This window comes from Mauremys mutica, chromosome 24 (genome assembly GCF_020497125.1).
Source record: "Mauremys mutica isolate MM-2020 ecotype Southern chromosome 24, ASM2049712v1, whole genome shotgun sequence".
Lineage (NCBI taxonomy): Eukaryota > Metazoa > Chordata > Testudines > Geoemydidae > Mauremys > Mauremys mutica.
Genome location: NC_059095.1, coordinates 9,975,850 through 9,996,921, shown reverse-complemented (window position 1 = coordinate 9,996,921; position 21,072 = coordinate 9,975,850). Strand labels below are relative to the sequence as shown.

Here is a 21,072-nt window from a genome sequence, read left to right as displayed (position 1 = left end):
AAATGTGCATGCAACGTAGCGATATTAAATTAAGGTGCAAAATAGCAGAGGCATTTTTCTAGTGAACATTTATTATAGCAGGGAATTGGGAAGAGGGAGATAGAGAAAGAGAGAGAGCGAAAGAAGGAAAAAAAGAAAAGCTAAAGGGACTGTGGCCAGAACTTTGGAATGTCTCACTAACAAAGGATAACCACGTACTTCAGAGCAATAAATCAAAGCAGGAGTGGGTTGTGCATGCTCATCCATAAGAAATACAACTAATAAATGTGCTATGCTGCTCCTATTGCATTTTCTCTTTGCACCAGCTAAAGGGGATGTCTGCATTGTTATGTTTATAGCTGTTCATTGTGTTAGAACAGGTATTCTTTCTATTTATATAGAAATAGTCTGCTATATTGCTAATGTAGCCAATGATTTTCGTTTATTTAGTCTATGCACAAGTTGCACTCATTTTAACACCCACTAGTATGGGATGTATAAATATTTGTTTTTGTACATTGCCAGTGCTTTATGTTCAGAGAAAGATGTTTTTCCCCTTATGTTTTAATTCAAATGGACTATTTCAGCCGTGCAAATAACACGCTGCATGTAGTATTTCATAGTGAAAGGTTAGGTGGGTAAATCAGCAAACGGCCCTTTCTGCAAACTTCCTCCAGGTGACTGTTGTGGTTTCTCTTCCTACATACACCCCATCTCAAAAGCCCCCACACATCTAGGCATGACGGCCAGTCCGAGGTCAGGGTTAGGACAATATGGGATGAATAATACCAGTCAGAACCCAGGGGCATTGGTAGAACTGTGCTGAGGGTCCGGGACTGGAATAGCAAGGATTGCTAATAAGTTGAGATTGTGACCTACTGTCGGAGTTAGACTGAACTCAGGATCGGAACAGCAGGCCAGCTTTTAGAAGCACCGGTAGATATGACTGGAGACCCTCGTATTGTAATAATAAGGGTTTTTGTCTATCACAAATGGGGTACGTTGACGACGCAGCATGGAAGAGTCAGTAAAGGAATGGCAAGGCGTGCAGCAGGTTGGCATTCAGGTGCATTGACAGCTGTGTGAGGACTCAGGGACGGCATACCAGCAAAGCTCCGCAGACCAGGCTTGCGGTGCTTGGGAGAGCTGTGTGGATAAGAAGTTTGCACGTCACCTGCCTGTACTGTACCTAGTCCTAATCAGTGCTGTTAATCTCTCTCTTACATAGAATTCGCTGTGCCTTATGGCTGGGACATGTGCTATTTGCTTAACATAGATTCTCATATAGCAATGTCTGTTTTGACAGTGACGTTCCTTGTCGCTGGAAACAGGCTCAGGCTTGTGACATGCTGTCAATTCACCGGTGGGCGGGTGACAAGTAATGTGTGATATGTTCCTGTTATTTACGGTTCGTTGGAACCAAGAGGACTGATATGACTTCATTATTGACTTGGATAATGGAGCAGAGAGTACGCTTATACATTTTGCAAATGAACTAAACTGGGAGAGGTTGCAAGGACTTTAGAGGGTGGGATTAGAATTCAAAATGACCTTAACAAATTGGAGAATTGGTCTGAATTCAACAAGATGAAATTCAATAAAGACAAGTGCAAAGTATTTCACTCAAGGAAAAATCAAATGTACAACTACAAAAGAGGGAATAACTGTCTAGAAAAGGATCTGGAGGGTACAGTGGATCTCAAACTGAATATAAGTCAACAATGTGATACTGTTGCAGAAAAGGCTAATATCATTATGGGATGCATTACCAGAATGGTTGTATGTAAGACACGGAAGGTAATTGTGCCACTGTTATAAAGAGGACTCGGATCAATTGTTCTCCATGTCCACTGAACAGGGCCGGCTCCAGGCACCAGCCCAGCAAGCAGGTGCTTGAGGCAGCCAACAGAGAGGGGCGGCACGTCCAGGTCTTCGGCAGCAATTCGGTGGCGGGTCCCTCACTCCCTGTTGGAGCGAAGGCCCTGCTACTGAATTGCCGCCGAAGACTGAAGCGGCGGCGGTAGAGCAGATTGTGATCGCGGATTTTTGTTTTTTTGTTTTTTTGTTTTTGCTGCTTGGGGCGGCAAAAACCCTGGAGCCAGCCCTGGCACTGAAGGCAGGACAAGAAGTAATGGGCTTACTCTGCAGCAAGGGAGATGTAGGTTAGGAAAAACTTTATAAGGATAGTTAAGCTCTGGATCAGGCTTCCAAAGGAGGTTGTGAAATCCCCATCACTGGAGGTTTATAAGGATAGTTAAGCTCTGGATCAGGCTTCCAAGGGAGGTTGTGAAATCCCCATCACTGGAGGTTTTTACAAAATGGACAAACACCTGTAAAGGATGATCTAGGTTTACTTGGTCCTGCCTCAGTGCAGATGGCTCAACTTGATAACCTCCCGAGGTCCTTTCCAGACCGACATTTCTGTGATTCTATGACCATACTGAACACAAATACAGGTGTTTCATTAGTAAACAACATTATTAATCTTTCAGGTTTTCTCTCTCGATAATGACAAAAAGATCCACTTTGGCGTATGTTGCAGTAGGGATTAATTGTAGTAAACATTAAGACTGCGTTTTTCAAAGCTGCTTAGTGAGTCTGGATGTCTAATTTCCATTAATTTTCATGGGACTTGGGTGTCCAAATCCCTTTGTTATAGTTGTACTCACAGGCTCCAAATGGGGTTGGGGACATAGCGTGCTGGGCATTTGACGAACACGATAGGAGACAATCCCTACGTCAGTAGCGCTTACAATCTAAAGGACACAAAGCAGACAAAGACCAGGGGAGGGGGATATGACATACAAACAAAGAAATATGCTGAGGAACTGGTAAATGAATATAGTGAAGCTGTGGTAGTTACATGTGGTGCTGGTGGTTTTAACAGAGACAGAGTGGGGCTAGCAGGAATGAGGAAGGTTAGTCAGAGTAAGTTATATGTGTGAGAACAGAACACTGGGATTTTTGGCTTTGAAAAAGAAGAGGAGTAAAACCTGCAAAAAGGCGGAGGGCCAGATTTTAGGTGCCCAGGTGCTTTTGAAAATCCCATTAGGCACCTAGCTGCATCTTTTGACACTTAAATACCTTTAAAAATCTGCCCCTTAGTGAGATTTAGGCTCCTAAGTTACGTAGGAGCCTTTGAAATTTTTCCTCAGGATTCATAAAAGTTCAAGAAGGGTTTATCAGTGGTGTAATTGGAAGCACTAATAATAAAAATATTGCTTGGGAACTATAGGATACAGAAACCAATGTGTTTAGGGAGCTGATACCACTCATCTTTACGATTTAACTAGCACTTTATGTCTTCAAAGTATTTTACAGACATTAACTAATTAATCCTTATACTCCTTGGTTAGAAAGTAAAGATTATTAGCTCTGTTGTATAGATGGGGAAACAGGCACAGGAAGGTGAAGGGACCTGCCCCAGGCCACCTGCTGAGTCAGCAGCAGAGCTGGGATTGGAATTTAAGAGCAGATTTGGGCAAATAATGGATTTTTCAGTTCTCTGGCAACTCAGTTTAAAAAATAAAAATGTTTAATTTCAGGTCAAACCAAATCCAAACACTTTCAATTTTTTTGAGTGAATTGAAAAGTTAGAAAATTTCAAGTCAGGCTGAAAAAAAAAGTTGAAATTTTTTTGTTTCGATTTTGGGCATTTTTTATACCACGCAATGGAGGGGAGGAGGGCGCACCTCCCTTGTGACCTTCGCCTCGGTGATTAGAGTAGTCCCTGAAATGTGGGAGACCTAGGTCTAGTTCTCCCTCTGCCCGAGGTGGAGAAGGGATAGTGTACTAGCCACTGGGCTACGGGGTATTCTGGTGTGGGTCTTTCTCAATGAATAATTAAATACTCATTGGCGCACCGACTTGAAATTGGGTCTCCCACATCCTAGGCAAATGCCCCAACCACCACGTCATAGATCATCGTCTCTCTCTTTCCCTGGTACAAGGAGTAGTCATTGTTAGAGGACTTATTCCTTCACCTGCTCACTTCCCTGGTCCTTCTCGCATGAACAGAGAGCAACAATATCCCAAGTCCAAAGGTGCAAACAATTCAATGTTTATTGGGGTGAACTTCCAGCAAGCATGATTCCAGTTTCCTTCCTCAGTGTCCCCCTTCCCAGCTCTGACACCACAGAGCCTTGCCTGTGTCCCTGTTCCCATTCCCCCCCACCCTTAGCAAAACATGATTCCAGTTCCCCCACCCCCAGTTCCTGTTCCCATTCTCCCCACTTTACTTCCTGATTGACTGCAGATTATATAGTAAAACTTGAGTTCTGCTTAGCTATACCTTAACCAATCATTTTACTGAAATTTAACTAACCCGTCCTAAACATATTGTAACATGATTATTTAACCAATTATAGCCCACCACCTTAATTGGTTTATGATGTATATTTGGTTGTCGTGGTAATTGAATCTTGTGTTGCTATGGCAACTGAGTTAGATTATTAGGGGATAACTCAGCCAGTTTTGGCTAGTTAAACTGTTGCCCCCAAGGATATAACAGTTTACACCCAACAGAATTAAATATACAGCAGACAGAAACAATCACAGAACCAGACAGAGATTATACAGACAAACAACAGGGAAGTGGAGTCTACAGTGACAGAACAATACAGAAAGGAGGATTTTACACCCCAGCTATTGATGTGAGTTCTTGCCAGATAGGATGCCAGCAAACTAAGTTTTCTTTAAATATTTTAGGCTCATCCCTTTCTCTGGTGGCGATAGATCGGATCACCTTTCTAACAGCCCCAGATTGCCTGATTTCATTGTGACTAGTTTGGGATGTGAAGATGTGACCGTTCGCTTCCCAGCTTATGGCTGCCTCTGCTGCTTAGCCAAAGGCCTTACTTAGCCTAAGAACAGGGTCTTAGACTGTCACAGTGAGAAAAGGCCCTCAACAGACAGTGATTTTGATTCTTTCTTTTATACCTCTATAACTAGCTAAGTGATAAGAATACACCTAAATTCTCAAAGTATAGACCTAGGGTGACCAGATGTCCTGATTTTATAGGAACAGTCCTGATTTTTGGGTCTTTTTCTTATATAGGCTCCTATTACCCCCCACCACCGTCCCGATTTTTCACATTTGCTGTCTGGTCACCCTATATAGACCAGGGGTAGGTAACCTATGGCACATGTGCCGAAGGTGGCACTCGAGCTGATTTTCCGCGGTACTCACACTGCCCGGGTCCTGGCCACTTGTCCGGGGGACTCTGCATTTTAATTTAATTTTAAATTAAGTTTCTTAAACATTTTAAAAACCTTATTTACTTTACATACAACAATAGTTTAGTTATTTATTATAGACGTATAGAAAGACACCCTTCTAAAAATGTTAAAATGTATTACCGGCACGCTAAACCTTACATCAGAGTGAATAACTGAAGACTCGGCGCACCACTTCTGAAAGGTTGCTGACCCCTGGTATAGACCTTTGCAGACGGGCCTGAATATCTATATCCTAACAATTGTTATCAGGAATGATTCTGTCGGATATTCAAGGTTTCAATTTTCTCTGATCAGTTTTACCTGGAGTTACTTCATTGACTTTGATCTACACAAATGAAAGTGAAAAGATAGGTCCTCCATCTTGAATAGTCTCACAACCCTAACCCCATACAGACAGGCAAACCTCTTTTGCTTAAAGGTGCAGTACAGCAAGAACAGAATCTTACCTATATTCACCACACACGTAATTTTGGCCTAATACAGTCCAGCACAAGACAAACACTAGAAGCTAAAATTACAGACAACACCGAGCAGTCATGAATTGAGTTCATATTGTCCATGTTCAATTTGTGTTACAATGACCAGGTTTCTTAAAGGAAAGTATTCCAAGTTTATCACGTGGGTCTGTTTCAGCAGAACTGGTGATATCGTTTAGTAAAATTGGCATAGATCCATTGGCTACAGAGCAGCTATGCTAATTCACACCAGCGAAAGATCTGGACCAGTAGCTTCTTCCAGCTGTGTGGAACTAGAACCCAAAGAGTCTGCTGAATGTTTTGTTTCTCAAGGCTAAGCAGAAACAACTGATTTGTCAATCTGCCCACAAGAAGATGTTAATTACACCTGAAGGATTTGCACTTAAAACTGAAAATAAAAATGCACTGTAGTAAATCTAAACTGAGATTTAAAAAATACTAGGGGAAGTTAAAATTCCATTAAAATCAAAGGACGTTATGAGTCTAAATCCCATGGATAGCTTTGATAACCTCAATGAGAATGTCTGAGTCTCCAATCAGATAATTAGAAAATGATGACATCAAATTATGGCTGGCCTTGATGAGTGTACAGGGGGGTAGGAGAGAGCAAAAGGTAGAAGATATCAGTACAGTTAATATTTGCAGGGATTTCAAAGTTCTGATAACAGAAACAGTTTCAGGACTCGGCCTCGGAGTTCTGACCAGCTCAAAAGGAATTTCTATTGGTCCAACCTTAGGGTTTCTAGCACTATCGAACAGGTAGACATAATATCTTTCAGATTCCCAGAGGTAACACAAGGGTACAAACTAAAATTGACCAGCTAAAAAAATGCAACAGATCTGCTGGTCACGGTACTTGTTATTCACAATTCTTTCAGTGACAGCTTGGTTCTCAGGGGAAATATTTCCAAATTATAATTCATGCAAATATTTTTATCCTATAGACTAAGATTTAGCCACCAATCATAGAGCCGAAACAATAAATTCTGAACTGTGTTTCTTGACAGAGGAAGCCTCAACGGCATCTAGTGTCACGACAAAAGACATGTCCACAGGAGTGTATGAGAGTACAACCCTTCCCACCACTTTTGACCCTACCACAGATATTGCATTCGGGAGTACAGACACCATAGGCCAGAGCACCATGGAGAAGTCAAGTCCTCCCGCTCTTGACACTACACCTAAGGGGGGCATCACTGATGGAACTGAGAGCACCACCAGCCTCTTTTTCTCAAGTCCATCAGCTGAGACAACCTCGGAAAATGAAACGCCACATTCTCAGACGACGAGTGTCACTGAGACCTCCAGCCAATTTGAGATCAACACACCTGAGTCCCTGCCAACTAGAGACTCAGTCACAACCATCCGACTCTCCAGTAAATCTTCTGGTACTGTAAGTCCAAAGGATGCCTTCACAACTGCAGAAAACACAACTGTTGTGTCACACATCAGCAAGCCTACTGGAACGACAACTGGAGAAGACGCGACAGGAATAGCAGAGACCAGCACGGATCTCTTCCACCCCACTATGTCATCTGAGTCCACAAAAGAGTCCACAACAACAGGTACAAGTGCAACTACAGTGGCTGGAAGCTCCCTCTCTGCTGAGACCACCACTGGCTCTGTAACTAGTCCCCTCCCTGCAGAAACATCGACAACTCCAAGCGATGCAACTGCTGGGACACCCAGCACTATGCAAACAATGGGACCTACTTCGGCAGCGGAAAGTGCTACCCCGCTTCATACTACACTTAAGGTGGGCACCACTGCTGGAACTGAGAGCACCACCGGCCTCTTTTTCTCAAGTCCATCAGCTGAGAGCACTACTGAAAAGGCAACGCCACCTTCTCAGACAACGAGTGTCGCTGAGACCTCCAGCCAAGCAGAGATCACATCTGAGTCCCTAACAAGTAGAGACACTATCACAACCCTTCCACTCTCCAGTAACCCTTCTGTTACTGCAACTCCAAGGGACACCTTCACAACAGCAGAAAGCAACATCGCTGTGCCACACACCAGTTCACCTGCTGGGACGACTACTGCAGAAGACACCACTAGAGTAGCAGACACCAGCACAGTTTCCTTCCATCCCACTACGTCATCTGAGTCCACAAAAGAGTCTGCAAGCAAATCTACTTCCATGACAGACTCGTCTCAGACGACTTCCCAGACTGATAGGACCTTAAGTGTTGGGAGCAGCCCGCCAGAGAATTCATTTGTAAGCACCGCAGAGAGCACTACGACATCAGCTACGCCTACCGGAGCAAGTACCTCGATAGAAAGGGAAATATCCACAGTTCTCCCAGGAATCAGTAGTCCCCAGGCAACAGCTGAAACTTTGGGCACCACTAATGCACCAGGAGAAACCACAACTGTCTCTCCTGCAATTCCATCAGGCAGGTCCACAGAGATGTCCAGAAGAACATCTCTTCCCACCACTTTTGCGCCTCTCGCCGCTACTACAGAGGGCAGCTCAGGCACCGTAGCACAGAGTATGGTGCAAAAATCAAGCCCTAGCACCTCTACTCTAGCACAGACCAGCACCTCTGAAGGCACTAGTGTAACAGCAGAGATGCTCACTTCATCAAGACCAAATTCTAGCCCTAGTGAGACGACCACTATTCCTGCAAAGACAACTCCAGACTTCTTTCCTTCTAGTGCAACAACTGAATCCACAGGAACGGGTACAAGTTCACCTGCTGAGAAGACCAACGCCTCTCTCGCCACAAGCCCAGTCCAAGACACTTCAGCCCTGGCCAGCACTTCAGCAGCTGGATCAAGGCCAACGTCTCAAGGGAGCACTCCCTTCCCTGAGACGGGCACTGTACCAACCGAGACATCTCCTGCTGGGACACACACCAGCACTGCAGCTGAGACGACAAAAAGCACTCTGCGCAGCACTACTGACAGTGGCACAAGCCCAAACACCTCCCTGCCCGGAACATCAGTGGAAACCACAGAGATGGCTGGAAGCTCCCTATCTGCTGAGACCACCACTGGCTCTGTAACTAGTCCCCTCCCTGCAGAAACATCAACAACTCCAAGCGATGCAACTGCTGGGACACCCAGCACTACGCAAACAATGGGACCTACTTCGGCAGCGGAAAGCGCTACCCCGCTTCATACTACACTTAAGGTGGGCACCACTGCTGGAACTGAGAGCACCACCGGCCTCTTTTTCTCAAGTCCATCAGCTGAGAGCACTACTGAAAAGGCAACGCCACCTTCTCAGACAACGAGTGTCGCTGAGACCTCCAGCCAAGCAGAGATCACAACATCTGAGTCCCTAACAAGTAGAGACACTGTCACAAACCTTCTGCTCTCCAGTAACCCTTCTGTTACTGCAAGTCCAAGGGACACCTTCACAACAGCAGAAAGCACCACCGCTGTGCCACACACCAGTTCACCTGGTGGGACGAAAACTGCAGAAGACACCACTAAAGTAGCAGACACCAGCACAGTTTCCTTCTATCCCACTACGTCATCTGAGTCCACAAAAGAGTCTGCAAGCAAATCTACTTCCATGACAGACTCGTCTCAGACGACTTCCCGGACTGATAGGCCCTTAAGTGTTGGGAGCAGCCCGCCAGAGAACTCATTTGTAAGCACCGCAGAGAGCACTACGACATCAGCTACGCCTACCAAAGCAAGTACCTCGATAGAAAGGGAAATATCCACAGTTCTCCCAGGAATCAGTAGTCCCCAGGCAACAGCTGAAACTTTGGGCACCACTAATGCACCAGGAGAAACCACAACTGTGTCTCTTGCAATTCCATCTGGCAGGTCCACAGAGATGTCCAGAAGCAGATCTCCTCTCACCACTTTTGTGACTCTCACCGCTACTACAGAGGGCAGCTCAGGCACCGTAGCCCAGAGTACGGTGCAAAAATCAAGCCCTACCACCTCTACTCTAGCAGAGACCAGCACCTCTGAAGGCACTAGCGTAACAGCGGAGATGCTCACTTCTTCAACAGCAACTTCTAGCCCTAGTGAGACGAGCATTATTCCTGCAAAGACAACTCCAGACTTCTTTCCTTCTAGTGCAACAACTGAATCCACAGGAACGGGTACAAGTTCACCTGCTGAGAAGTCCAACGCCTCTCTCGCCACAAGCCCAGTCAAAGACACTTCAGCCCTGGCCAGCACTTCAACAGCTGGATCAAGGCCAACATCTCAAGGGAGCACTCCCTTCCCTGAGACGGGCACTGTAGCAACCGAGACATCTCCTGCTGGGACACACACCAGCACTGCAGCTGAGATGACAAAAAGCACGCTGCGCAGCACTACTGACAGTGGCACAAGCCCAAACACCTCCCTGCCCGGAACATCAGTGGAAACCACAGAGATGGCTGGAAGCTCACTATCTGCTGAGACCACCACTGGCTCTGTAACTAGTCCCTTCCCTGCAGAAACATCGACAACTCCAAGCGGTGCAACTGCTGGGACTTCCAGCACTACGCACACAATGGGACCTACTTCGGCTGCGGAAAGCTCTACCCTGCTTCATACTACACTACAGGTGGGCACCACTGCTGGAACTGAGAGCACCACCGGCCTCTTTTTCACAAGTCCATCAGCTGAGAGAACTATGGAAAAGGCAACGCCACCTTCTCAGATGACGAGTGTCGCTGAGACCTCCAGCCAAGCAGAGATCACAACATCTGAGTCCCTAACAAGTAGAGACACTATCACAACCCTTTCACTCTCCAGTAACCCTTCTGTTACTGCAACTCCAAGGGACACCTCCACAACAGCAGAAAGCACCATCACTCTGCCACAAACCAGTTCACCTGGTGGTACGACAACTGCAGAAGACACCACTAGAGTAGCAGACACCAGCACAGTTTCCTTCCATCCCACCACATCATCTGAGTCCACAAAAGAGTCTGCAAGCAAATCTACTTCCATGACAGACTCGTCTCAGACGACTTCCCGGACTGACAGGACCTTAAGTGTTGGGAGCAGCCCGCCAGAGAATTCATTTGTAAGCACCGCAGAGAGCACTATGACATCAGCTACGCCTACCAGAGCAAGTACCTCGATAGAAAGGGAAATATCCACAGTTCTCCCAGGAATCAGTAGTCCCCAGGCAATAGCTGAAACTTTGGGCACCACTAATGCACCAGGAGAAACCACAACTGTCTCTCCTGCAATTCCATCAGGCAAGTCCACAGAGATGTCCAGAAGCAGATCTCCTCTCACCACTTTTGCGTCTCTCGCCGCTACTACAGAGGGCAGCTCAGGCACCGTAGCCCAGAGTACGGTGCAAAAATCAAGCCCTACCGCGTCTACTCTAGCAGAGACCAGCACCTCTGAAGGCACTAGCATTACAGCGGAGATGCCCACTTCATCAAGACTAAATTCTAGCCCTAGTCAGACGAGCACTATTCCTGCAAAGACAACTCCAGACTTCTTTCCTTCTAGTGCAACAACTGAATCCACAGGAACGGGTACAAGTTCACCTGCTGAGAAGACCAGCGCCTCTCTCGCCACAAGCCCAGTCCAAGACACATCAGCCCTGGCCAGCACTTCAGCAGCTGGATCAAGGCCAACGTCTCAAGGGAGCACTCCCTTCCTTGAGACGGGCACTGTAGCAACCGAGACATCTCCTGCTGGGCCACACACCAGCACTGCAGCTGAGACGACAACAAGCACGCTGCGCATCACTACTGACAGAGGCACAAGTCCAAACACCTCCCTGCCCGGAAAATCGGTGGAAACCACAGAGATGGCTGGAAGCTCCCTATCTGCTGAGACCACCACTGGCTCTGTAACTAGTCCCCTCCCTGCAGAAACATCGACAACTCCAAGCGGTGCAACTGCTGGGACACCCAGCACTACGCACATAATGGGACCTACTTCGGCAGCAGAAAGCGCTACCCCGCTTCATACTACACTTAAGGTGGGCACCACTGCTGGAACTGAGAGCACCACCGGCCTCTTTTTCTCAAGTCCATCAGCTGAGAGCACTACTGAAAAGGCAACGCCACCTTCTCAGACAACGAGTGTCGCTGAGACCTCCAGCCAAGCTGAGATCACAACATCAGAGTCCCTAACAAGTAGAGACACTATCACAACCCTTCCACTCTCCAGTAACCCTTCTGTTACTGCAACTCCAAGGGACACCTTCACAACAGCAGAAAGCACCACCGCTGTGCCACACACCAGTTCACCTGGTGGGACGACTACTGCAGAAGACACCACTAGAGTAGCAGACACCAGCACAGTTTCCTTCCATCCCACTACGTCATCTGAGTCCACAAAAGAGTCTGCAAGCAAATCTACTTCCATGACAGACTCGTCTCAGACGACTTCCCGGACTGACAGGACGTTAAGTGTTGGGAGCAGCCCGCCAGAGAACTCATTTGTAATCACCGCAGAGAGCACTACGACATCAGCTACGCCTACCAGAGCAAGTACCTCGATAGAAAGGGAAATATCCACAGTTCTCCCAGGAATCAGTAGTCCCCAGGCAACGGCTGAAACTTTGGGCACCACTAATGCACCAGGAGAAACCACAACTGTCTCTCCTGCAATTCCATCAGGCAGGTTCACAGAGATGTCCGGAAGAACATCTCTTCCCACCACTTTTGCGCCTCTCACCGCTACTACAGAGGGCAGCTCAGGCACCGTAGCCCAGAGTACGGTGCAAAAATCAAGCCCTACCACCTCTACTCTAGCAGAGACCAGCACCTCTGAAGGCACTAGAATAACAGCAGAGATGCTCACTTCTTCAACAGCAACTTCTAGCCCTAGTGAGACGAGCACTATTCCTGCAAAGACAACTCCAGACTTCTTTCCTTCTAGTGCAACAACTGAATCCACAGGAACGGGTACAAGTTCACCTGCTGAGAAGACCAACGCCTCTCTCGCCACAAGCCCAGTCCAAGACACTTCAGCCCTGGCCAGCACTTCAGCAGCTGGATCAAGGCCAACGTCTCAAGGGAGCACTCCCTTCCCTGAGACGGGCACTGTACCAACCGAGACATCTCCTGCTGGGACACACACCAGCACTGCAGCTGAGACGACCACAAGCACGCTGCGCAGCACTACTGACAGTGGCACAAGCCCAAACACCTCCCCTCCCAGAACATCGGTGGAAACCACAGAGATGGCTGGAAGCTCCCTATCTGCTGAGACCACCACTGGCTCTGTAACTAGTCCCCTCCCTGCAGAAACATCGACAACTCCAAGCGGTGCAACTGCTGGGACACCCAGCACTACGCACACAATGGGACCTACTTCGGCAGCGGAAAGCGCTACCCCACTTCATACTACACTTCAGGTGGGCACCAATGCTGGAACTGAGAGCACCACCGGCCTCTTTTTCTCAAGTCCATCAGCTGAGAGCACTACTGAAAAGGCAACGCCACCTTCTCAGACAACGAGTGTCGCTGAGACCTCCAGCCAAGCTGAGATCACAACATCAGAGTCCCTAACAAGTAGAGACACTATCACAACCCTTCCACTCTCCAGTAAACCTAATGTAACTGCAACACCAAGGGACACCTTCACAACAGCAGAAAGCACCACCGCTGTGCCACACACCAGTTCACCTGCTTGGACGACTACTGCAGAAGATACCACTAGATTGGCAGACACCAGCACAGGTTCCTTCCATCCCACTACGTCATCTGAGTCCACAAAAGAGTCTGCAAGCAAATCTACTTCCATGACAGACTCGTCTCAGACGACTTCCCGGACTGACAGGACGTTAAGTGTTGGGAGCAGCCCGCCAGAGAACTCATTTGTAATCACCGCAGAGAGCACTACGACATCAGCTACGCCTACCAGAGCAAGTACCTCGATAGAAAGGGAAATATCCACAGTTCTCCCAGGAATCAGTAGTCCCCAGGCAACGGCTGAAACTTTGGGCACCACTAATGCACCAGGAGAAACCACAACTGTCTCTCCTGCAATTCCATCAGGCAGGTCCACAGAGATGTCCGGAAGCAGATCTCCTCCCACCACTTTTGTGACTCTCACCGCTACTACAGAGGGCAGCTCAGGCACCGTAGCCCAGAGTACGGTGCAAAAATCAAGCCCTACCACCTCTACTCTAGCAGAGACCAGCACCACTGAAGGCACTAGAATAACAGCAGAGATGCTCACTTCTTCAACAGCAACTTCTAGCCCTAGTGAGACGAGCACTATTCCTGCAAAGACAACTCCAGACTTCTTTCCTTCTAGTGCAACAACTGAATCCACAGGAACGGGTACAAGTTCACCTGCTGAGAAGACCAACACCTCTCTCGCCACAAGCCCAGTCCAAGACACATCAGCCCTGGCCAGCACTTCAGCAGCTGGATCAAGGCCAACGTCTCAAGGGAGCACTCTCTTCCCTGAGACGGGCACTGTACCAACCGAGACATCTCCTGCTGGGACACACACCAGCACTGCAGCTCAGATGACAACAAGCACTCTGCGCAGCACTACTGACAGTGGTACAAGTCCAAACACCTCCCTGCCTGGAAAATCGGTGGAAACCACAGAGATGGCTGGAAGCTCCCTATCTGCTGAGACCACTACTGGCTCTGTAACTAGTCCCCTCCCTGCAGAAACATCGACAACTCCAAGCGGTGCAACTGCTGGGACACCCAGCACTACGCACATAATGGGACCTACTTCGGCAGCAGAAAGCGCTACCCCGCTTCATACTACACTTAAGGTGGGCACCACTGCTGGAACTGAGAGCACCACCGGCCTCTTTTTCTCAAGTCCATCAGCTGAGAGCACTACGGAAAAGGCAACGCCACCTTCTCAGACAACGAGTGTCGCTGAGACCTCCAGCCAAGCAGAGATCACAACATCTGAGTCCCTAACAAGTAGAGACACTATCACAACCCTTCCACTCTCCAGTAACCCTTCTGTTACTGCAACTCCAAGGGACACCTTCACAACAGCAGAAAGCACCACCGCTGTGCCACACACCAGTTCACCTGGTGGGACGACTACTGCAGAAGACACCACTAGAGTAGCAGACACCAGCACAGTTTCCTTCCATCCTACTACGTCATCTGAGTCCACAAAAGAGTCTGCAAGCAAATCTACTTCCATGACAGACTCGTCTCAGACGACTTCCCGGACTGACAGGACGTTAAGTGTTGGGAGCAGCCCGCCAGAGAACTCATTTGTAATCACCGCAGAGAGCACTACGACATCAGCTACGCCTACCAGAGCAAGTACCTCGATAGAAAGGGAAATATCCACAGTTCTCCCAGGAATCAGTAGTCCCCAGGCAACGGCTGAAACTTTGGGCACCACTAATGCACCAGGAGAAACCACAACTGTCTCTCCTGCAATTCCATCAGGCACGTCCACAGAGATGTCCGGAAGAACATCTCTTCCCACCACTTTTGTGACTCTCGCCGCTACTACAGAGGGCAGCTCAGGCACCGTAGCACAGAGTACGGTGCAAAAATCAAGCCCTAGCACCTCTACTCTAGCAGAGACCAGCACCTCTGAAGGCACTAGCGTAACAGCAGAGATGCCCACTTCTTCAACAGCAACTTCTAGCCCTAGTGAGACGAGCACTATTCCTGCAAAGACAACTCCAGACTTCTTTCCTTCTAGTGCAACAACTGAATCCACAGGAACGGGTACAAGTTCACCTGCTGAGAAGACCAGCGCCTCTCTCGCCACAAGCCCAGTCCAAGACACTTCAGCCCTGGCCAGCACTTCAGCAGCTGGATCAAGGCCAACGTCTCAAGGGAGCACTCCCTTCCCTGAGACGGGCACTGTACCAACCGAGACATCTCCTGCTGGGACACACACCAGCACTGCAGCTGAGACGACAACAAGAACGCTGCGCAGCACTACTGACAGTGGCACAAGCCCAAACACCTCCCCTCCCAGAACATCGGTGGAAACCACAGAGATGGCTGGAAGCTCCCTATCTGCTGAGACCACCACTGGCTCTGTAACTAGTCCCCTCCCTGCAGAAACATCGACAACTCCAAGCGATGCAACTGCTGGGACACCCAGCACTACGCACACAATGGGACCTACTTCGGCAGCGGAAAGCGCTACCCCGCTTCATACTACACTTAAGGTGGGCACCACTGCTGGAACTGAGAGCATCACTGGCCTCTTTTTCTCAAGTCCATCAGCTGAGAGCACTACTGAAAAAGCTACCCCACCTTCTCAGACAACGAGTGTCGCTGAGACCTCCAGCAAAGCTGAGATCACAACATCAGAGTCCCTAACAAGTAGAGACACTATCACAACCCTTCCACTCTCCAGTAACCCTTCTGTTACTGCAACTCCAAGGGACACCTTCACAACAGCAGAAAGCACCACCGCTGTGCCACACACCAGTTCACCTGGTGGTACGACAACTGCAGAAGACACCACTAGAGTAGCAGACACCAGCACAGTTTCCTTCCATCCTACTACGTCATCTGAGTCCACAAAAGAGTCTGCAAGCAAATCTACTTCCATGACAGACTCGTCTCAGACGACTTCCCGGACTGACAGGACCTTAAGTGTTGGGAGCAGCCCGCCAGAGAACTCATTTGTAATCACCGCAGAGAGCACTACGACATCAGCTACGCCTACCAGAGCAAGTACCTCGATAGAAAGGGAAATATCCACAGTTCTCCCAGGAATCAGTAGTCCCCAGGCAACGGCTGAAACTTTGGGCACCACTAATGCACCAGGAGAAACCACAACTGTCTCTCCTGCAATTCCATCAGGCAGGTCCACAGAGATGTCCGGAAGCAGATCTCCTCCCACCACTTTTGTGACTCTCGCCGCTACTACAGAGGGCAGCTCAGGCACCGTAGCCCAGAGTACGGTGCAAAAATCAAGCCCTACCACCTCTACTCTAGCAGAGACCAGCACCACTGAAGGCACTAGCATAACAGCAGAGATGCTCACTTCTTCAACAGCAACTTCTAGCCCTAGTGAGACGAGCACTATTCCTGCAAAGACAACTCCAGACTTCTTTCCTTCTAGTGCAACAACTGAATCCACAGGAACGGGTACAAGTTCACCTGCTGAGAAGACCAGCTCCTCTCTCGCCACAAGCCCAGTCCAAGACACATCAGCCCTGGCCAGCACTTCAGCAGCTGGATCAAGGCCAACGTCTCAAGGGAGCACTCCCTTCCTTGAGACGGGCACTGTAGCAACCGAGACATCTCCTGCTGGGCCACACACCAGCACTGCAGCTGAGACGACAACAAGCACGCTGCGCATCTCTACTGACAGAGGCACAAGCCCAAACACCTCCCTGCCTGGAAAATCGGTGGAAACCACAGAGATGGCTGGAAGCTCCCTATCTGCTGAGACCACCACTGGCTCTGTAACTAGTCCCCTCCCTGCAGAAACATCGACAACTCCAAGCGGTGCAACTGCTGGGACACCCAGCACTACGCACACAATGGGACCTACTTCGGCAGCGGAAAGCGCTACCCTGCTTCATACTACACTTCAGGTGGGCACCACTGCTGGAACTGAGAGCACCACCGGCCTCTTTTTCTCAAGTCCATCAGCTGAGAGCACGACGGAAAAGGCAACGCCACCTTCTCAGACAACGAGTGTCGCTGAGACCTCCAGCCAAGCCGAGATCACAACATCTGAGTCCCTAACAAGTAGAGACACTGTCACAACCCTTCCACTCTCCAGTAACCCTTCTGTTACTGCAAGTCCAAGGGACACCTTCACAACAGCAGAAAGCACCACCGCTGTGCCACACACCAGTTCACCTGCTTGGACGACTACTGCAGAAGATACCACTAGAGTGGCAGACACCAGCACAGGTTCCTTCCATCCCACTACGTCATCTGAGTCCACAAAAGAGTCTGCAAGCAAATCTACTTCCATGACAGACTCGTCTCAGACGACTTCCCGGACTGACAGGACGTTAAGTGTTGGGAGCAGCCCGCCAGAGAACTCATTTGTAAGCACCGCAGAGAGCACTACGACATCAGCTACGCCTACCAGAGCAAGTACCTCGATAGAAAGGGAAATATCCACAATTCTCCCAGGAATCAGTAGTCCCCAGGCAACGGCTGAAACTTTGGGCACCACTGATGCACCAGGAGAAACCACAACTGTCTCTCCTGCAATTCCATCAGGCAGGTCCACAGAGAGGTCCGTAAGCACATCTCCTCCCACCACTTTTGTGACTCTCACCGCTACTACAGAGGGCAGCTCAGGCACCGTAGCCCAGAGTACGGTGCAAAAATCAAGCCCTACCACCTCTACTCTAGCAGAGACCAGCACCACTGAAGGCACTAGCATAACAGCAGAGATGCTCACTTCTTCAACAGCAACTTCTAGCCCTAGTGAGACGAGCACTATTCCTGCAAAGACAACTCCAGACTTCTTTCCTTCTAGTGCAACAACTGAATCCACAGGAACGGGTACAAGTTCACCTGCTGAGAAGACCAGCTCCTCTCTCGCCACAAGCCCAGTCCAAGACACATCAGCCCTGGCCAGCACTTCAGCAGCTGGATCAAGGCCAACGTCTCAAGGGAGCACTCCCTTCCTTGAGACGGGCACTGTAGCAACCGAGACATCTCCTGCTGGGCCACACACCAGCACTGCAGCTGAGACGACAACAAGCACGCTGCGCATCACTACTGACAGAGGCACAAGTCCAAACACCTCCCTGCCCGGAAAATCGGTGGAAACCACAGAGATGGCTGGAAGCTCCCTATCTGCTGAGACCACCACTGGCTCTGTAACTAGTCCCCTCCCTGCAGAAACATCGACAACTCCAAGCGGTGCAACTGCTGGGACACCCAGCACTACGCACACAATGGGACCTACTTCGGCTGCGGAAAGCTCTACCCTGCTTCATACTACACTTCAGGTGGGCACCACTGCTGGAACTGAGAGCACCACCGGCCTCTTTTTCTCAAGTCCATCAGCTGAGAGCACGACGGAAAAGGCAACGCCACCTTCTCAGACAACGAGTGTCGCTGAGACCTCCAGCCAAGCCGAGATCACAACATCTGAGTCCCTAACAAGTAGAGACACTGTCACAACCATTCCACTCTCCAGTAACCCTTCTGTTACTGCAAGTCCAAGGGACACCTTCACAACAGCAGAAAGCACCACCGCTGTGCCACACACCAGTTCACCTGGTGGGACGACTACTGCAGAAGACACCACTAGAGTAGCAGACACCAGCACAGTTTCCTTCCATCCCACTACGTCATCTGAGTCCACAAAAGAGTCTGCAAGCAAATCTACTTCCATGACAGACTCGTCTCAGACGACTTCCCGGACTGACAGGACGTTAAGTGTTGGGAGCAGCCCGCCAGAGAACTCATTTGTAATCACCGCAGAGAGCACTACGACATCAGCTACGCCTACCAGAGCAAGTACCTCGATAGAAAGGGAAATATCCACAGTTCTCCCAGGAATCAGTAGTCCCCAGGCAACGGCTGAAACTTTGGGCACCACTAATGCACCAGGAGAAACCACAACTGTCTCTCCTGCAATTCCATCAGGCAGGTCCACAGAGATGTCCGGAAGCAGATCTCCTCCCACCACTTTTGTGACTCTCACCGCTACTACAGAGGGCAGCTCAGGCACCGTAGCCCAGAGTACGGTGCAAAAATCAAGCCCTAGCACCTCTACTCTAGCAGAGACCAGCACCTCTGAAGGAACTAGCGTAACAGCGGAGATGCCCACTTCATCAAGACCAAATTCTAGCCCTAGTGAGACGAGCACTATTCCTGCAAAGACAACTCCAGTCTTCTTTCCTTCTAGTGCAACAACTGAATCCACAGGAACGGGTACAAGTTCACCTGCTGAGAAGACCAGCGCCTCTCTCGCCACAAGCCCAGTCCAAGACACTTCAGCCCTGGCCAGCACTTCAGCAGCTGGATCAAGGCCAACGTCTCAAGGGAGCACTCCCTTCCCTGAGACGGGCACTGTACCAACCGAGACATCTCCTGCTGGGACACACACCAGCACTGCAGCTGAGACGACAACAAGCACGCTGCGCAGCACTACAGACAGTGGCAGAAGCCCAAACACCTCCCCTCCCAGAACATCAGTGGAAACCACAGAGATGGCTGGAAGCTCCCTATCTGCTGAAACCACCACTCGCTCTTTAACCAGTCCCCTCCCTGCAGAATCATCAACAACTCGAAGCGATGCAACTTCTGGGATACCCAGCACTACGCACACAATCGGACATACGTCGACAGCGGAAAGCGCTACCCCGCTTCATACTACACTACAGGTGGGCACCACTGCTGGAACTGAGAGCACCACCGGCCTCTTTTTCACAAGTCCATCAGCTGAGAGAACTATGGAAAAGGCAACGCCACCTTCTCAGATGACGAGTGTCGCTGAGACCTCCAGCCAAGCCGAGATCACAACATCTGAGTCCCTAACAAGTAGAGACACTGTCACAACCGTTCTACTCTCCAGTAACCCTTCCAGTATTGCAACTCGAGGGGACACATTCACAACAGTAGAAAGCACCACCGCTGTGCCACACACCAGTTCACCTGGTGGGACGACAACTGTAGAAGACACCACTAGGGTAACAGACAACAACACAGTTTCCTTCCATCCCACTACGTCATCTGAGTCCACAAAAGAGTCTGCAAGCAAATCTACTTCCATGACAGACTCGTCTCAGACGACTTCCCGGACTGACAGGACGTTAAGTGTTGGGAGCAGCCCGCCAGAGAACTCATTTGTAAGCACCGCAGAGAGCACTACGACATCAGCTACGCCTACCAGAGCAAGTACCTCGATAGAAAGGGAAATATCCACAGTTCTCCCAGGAATCAGTAGTCCCCAGGCAACGGCTGAAACTTTGGGCACCACTAATGCACCAGGAGAAACCACAACCGTCTCTCCTGCAATTCCATCAAGCAGGTCCACAGAGATGTCCGGAAGAACATCTCCTCCCACGACTTTTGTTCCTCTCACCGCTACTACAGAGGGCAGCTCAGGCACCGTAGCCCAGAGTACGGCGCAAAAATCAAGCCCTACCACCTCTACTCTAGCAGAGACCAGCACCTCTGAAGGCACTAGCGTAACAGTGGAGATGCCCACTTCTTCAACAGCAACTTCTAGCCCTAGTGAGACGAGCACTATTCCTGCAAAGACAACTCCAGTCTTCTTTCCTTCTAGTGCAACAACTGAATCCACAGGAACGGGTACAAGTTCACCTGCTGAGAAGACCAGCGCCTCTCTCGCCACAAGCCCAGTCCAAGACACTTCAGCCCTGGCCAGCACTTCAGCAGCTGGATCAAGGCCAACGTCTCAAGGGAGCACTCCCTTCCCTGAGACGGGCACTGTACCAACCGAGACATCTCCTGCTGGGACACACACCAGCACTGCAGCTGAGATGACAAAAAGCACTCTGCGCAGAACTACTGACAGTGGCACAAGCCCAAACACCTCC

At 49.4% G+C, this 21,072-nt stretch overlaps 2 protein-coding genes across 2 annotated transcripts; both read left to right on the top strand.

Annotated features, from left to right (window-relative positions):
* Positions 1-4,479: 4,479 nt before the first annotated feature.
* Positions 4,480-8,351, top strand: LOC123356097 (serine-rich adhesin for platelets-like). Its single transcript, XM_044999070.1, has 3 exons — positions 4,480-4,631; positions 6,701-8,245; positions 8,326-8,351. Exons 2-3 carry the CDS (start codon positions 6,739-6,741, stop codon positions 8,349-8,351), a joined length of 1,533 nt encoding a protein of 510 aa, XP_044855005.1. The 5' UTR covers positions 4,480-4,631; positions 6,701-6,738.
* An 8-nt stretch (positions 8,352-8,359) lies between these two features.
* LOC123356094 (mucin-19-like) lies at positions 8,360-20,690 on the top strand. The gene is made up of 2 exons (XM_044999069.1): positions 8,360-20,358; positions 20,541-20,690. Exons 1-2 carry the CDS (start codon positions 8,656-8,658, stop codon positions 20,688-20,690), a joined length of 11,853 nt encoding a protein of 3,950 aa, XP_044855004.1. The 5' UTR covers positions 8,360-8,655.
* Positions 20,691-21,072: the final 382 nt, after the last annotated feature.

Excerpts from the sequence above, each read along its gene's own strand:
- LOC123356094 (XM_044999069.1), top strand. The coding sequence starts at position 8,656 with ATGGCTGGAAGCTCCCTATCTGCTGAGACCACCACTGGCTCTGTAACT. Across the intron at positions 20,359-20,540 it reads GCCCGCCAGAGAACTCATTT|GTCCACAGAGATGTCCGGAA; the intron begins GTAAGCACCGCA and ends TCCATCAAGCAG.
- LOC123356097 (XM_044999070.1), top strand. The coding sequence starts at position 6,739 with ATGTCCACAGGAGTGTATGAGAGTACAACCCTTCCCACCACTTTTGAC. Across the intron at positions 8,246-8,325 it reads ACAGACCAGCACCTCTGAAG|ACAACTCCAGACTTCTTTCC; the intron begins GCACTAGTGTAA and ends ATTCCTGCAAAG.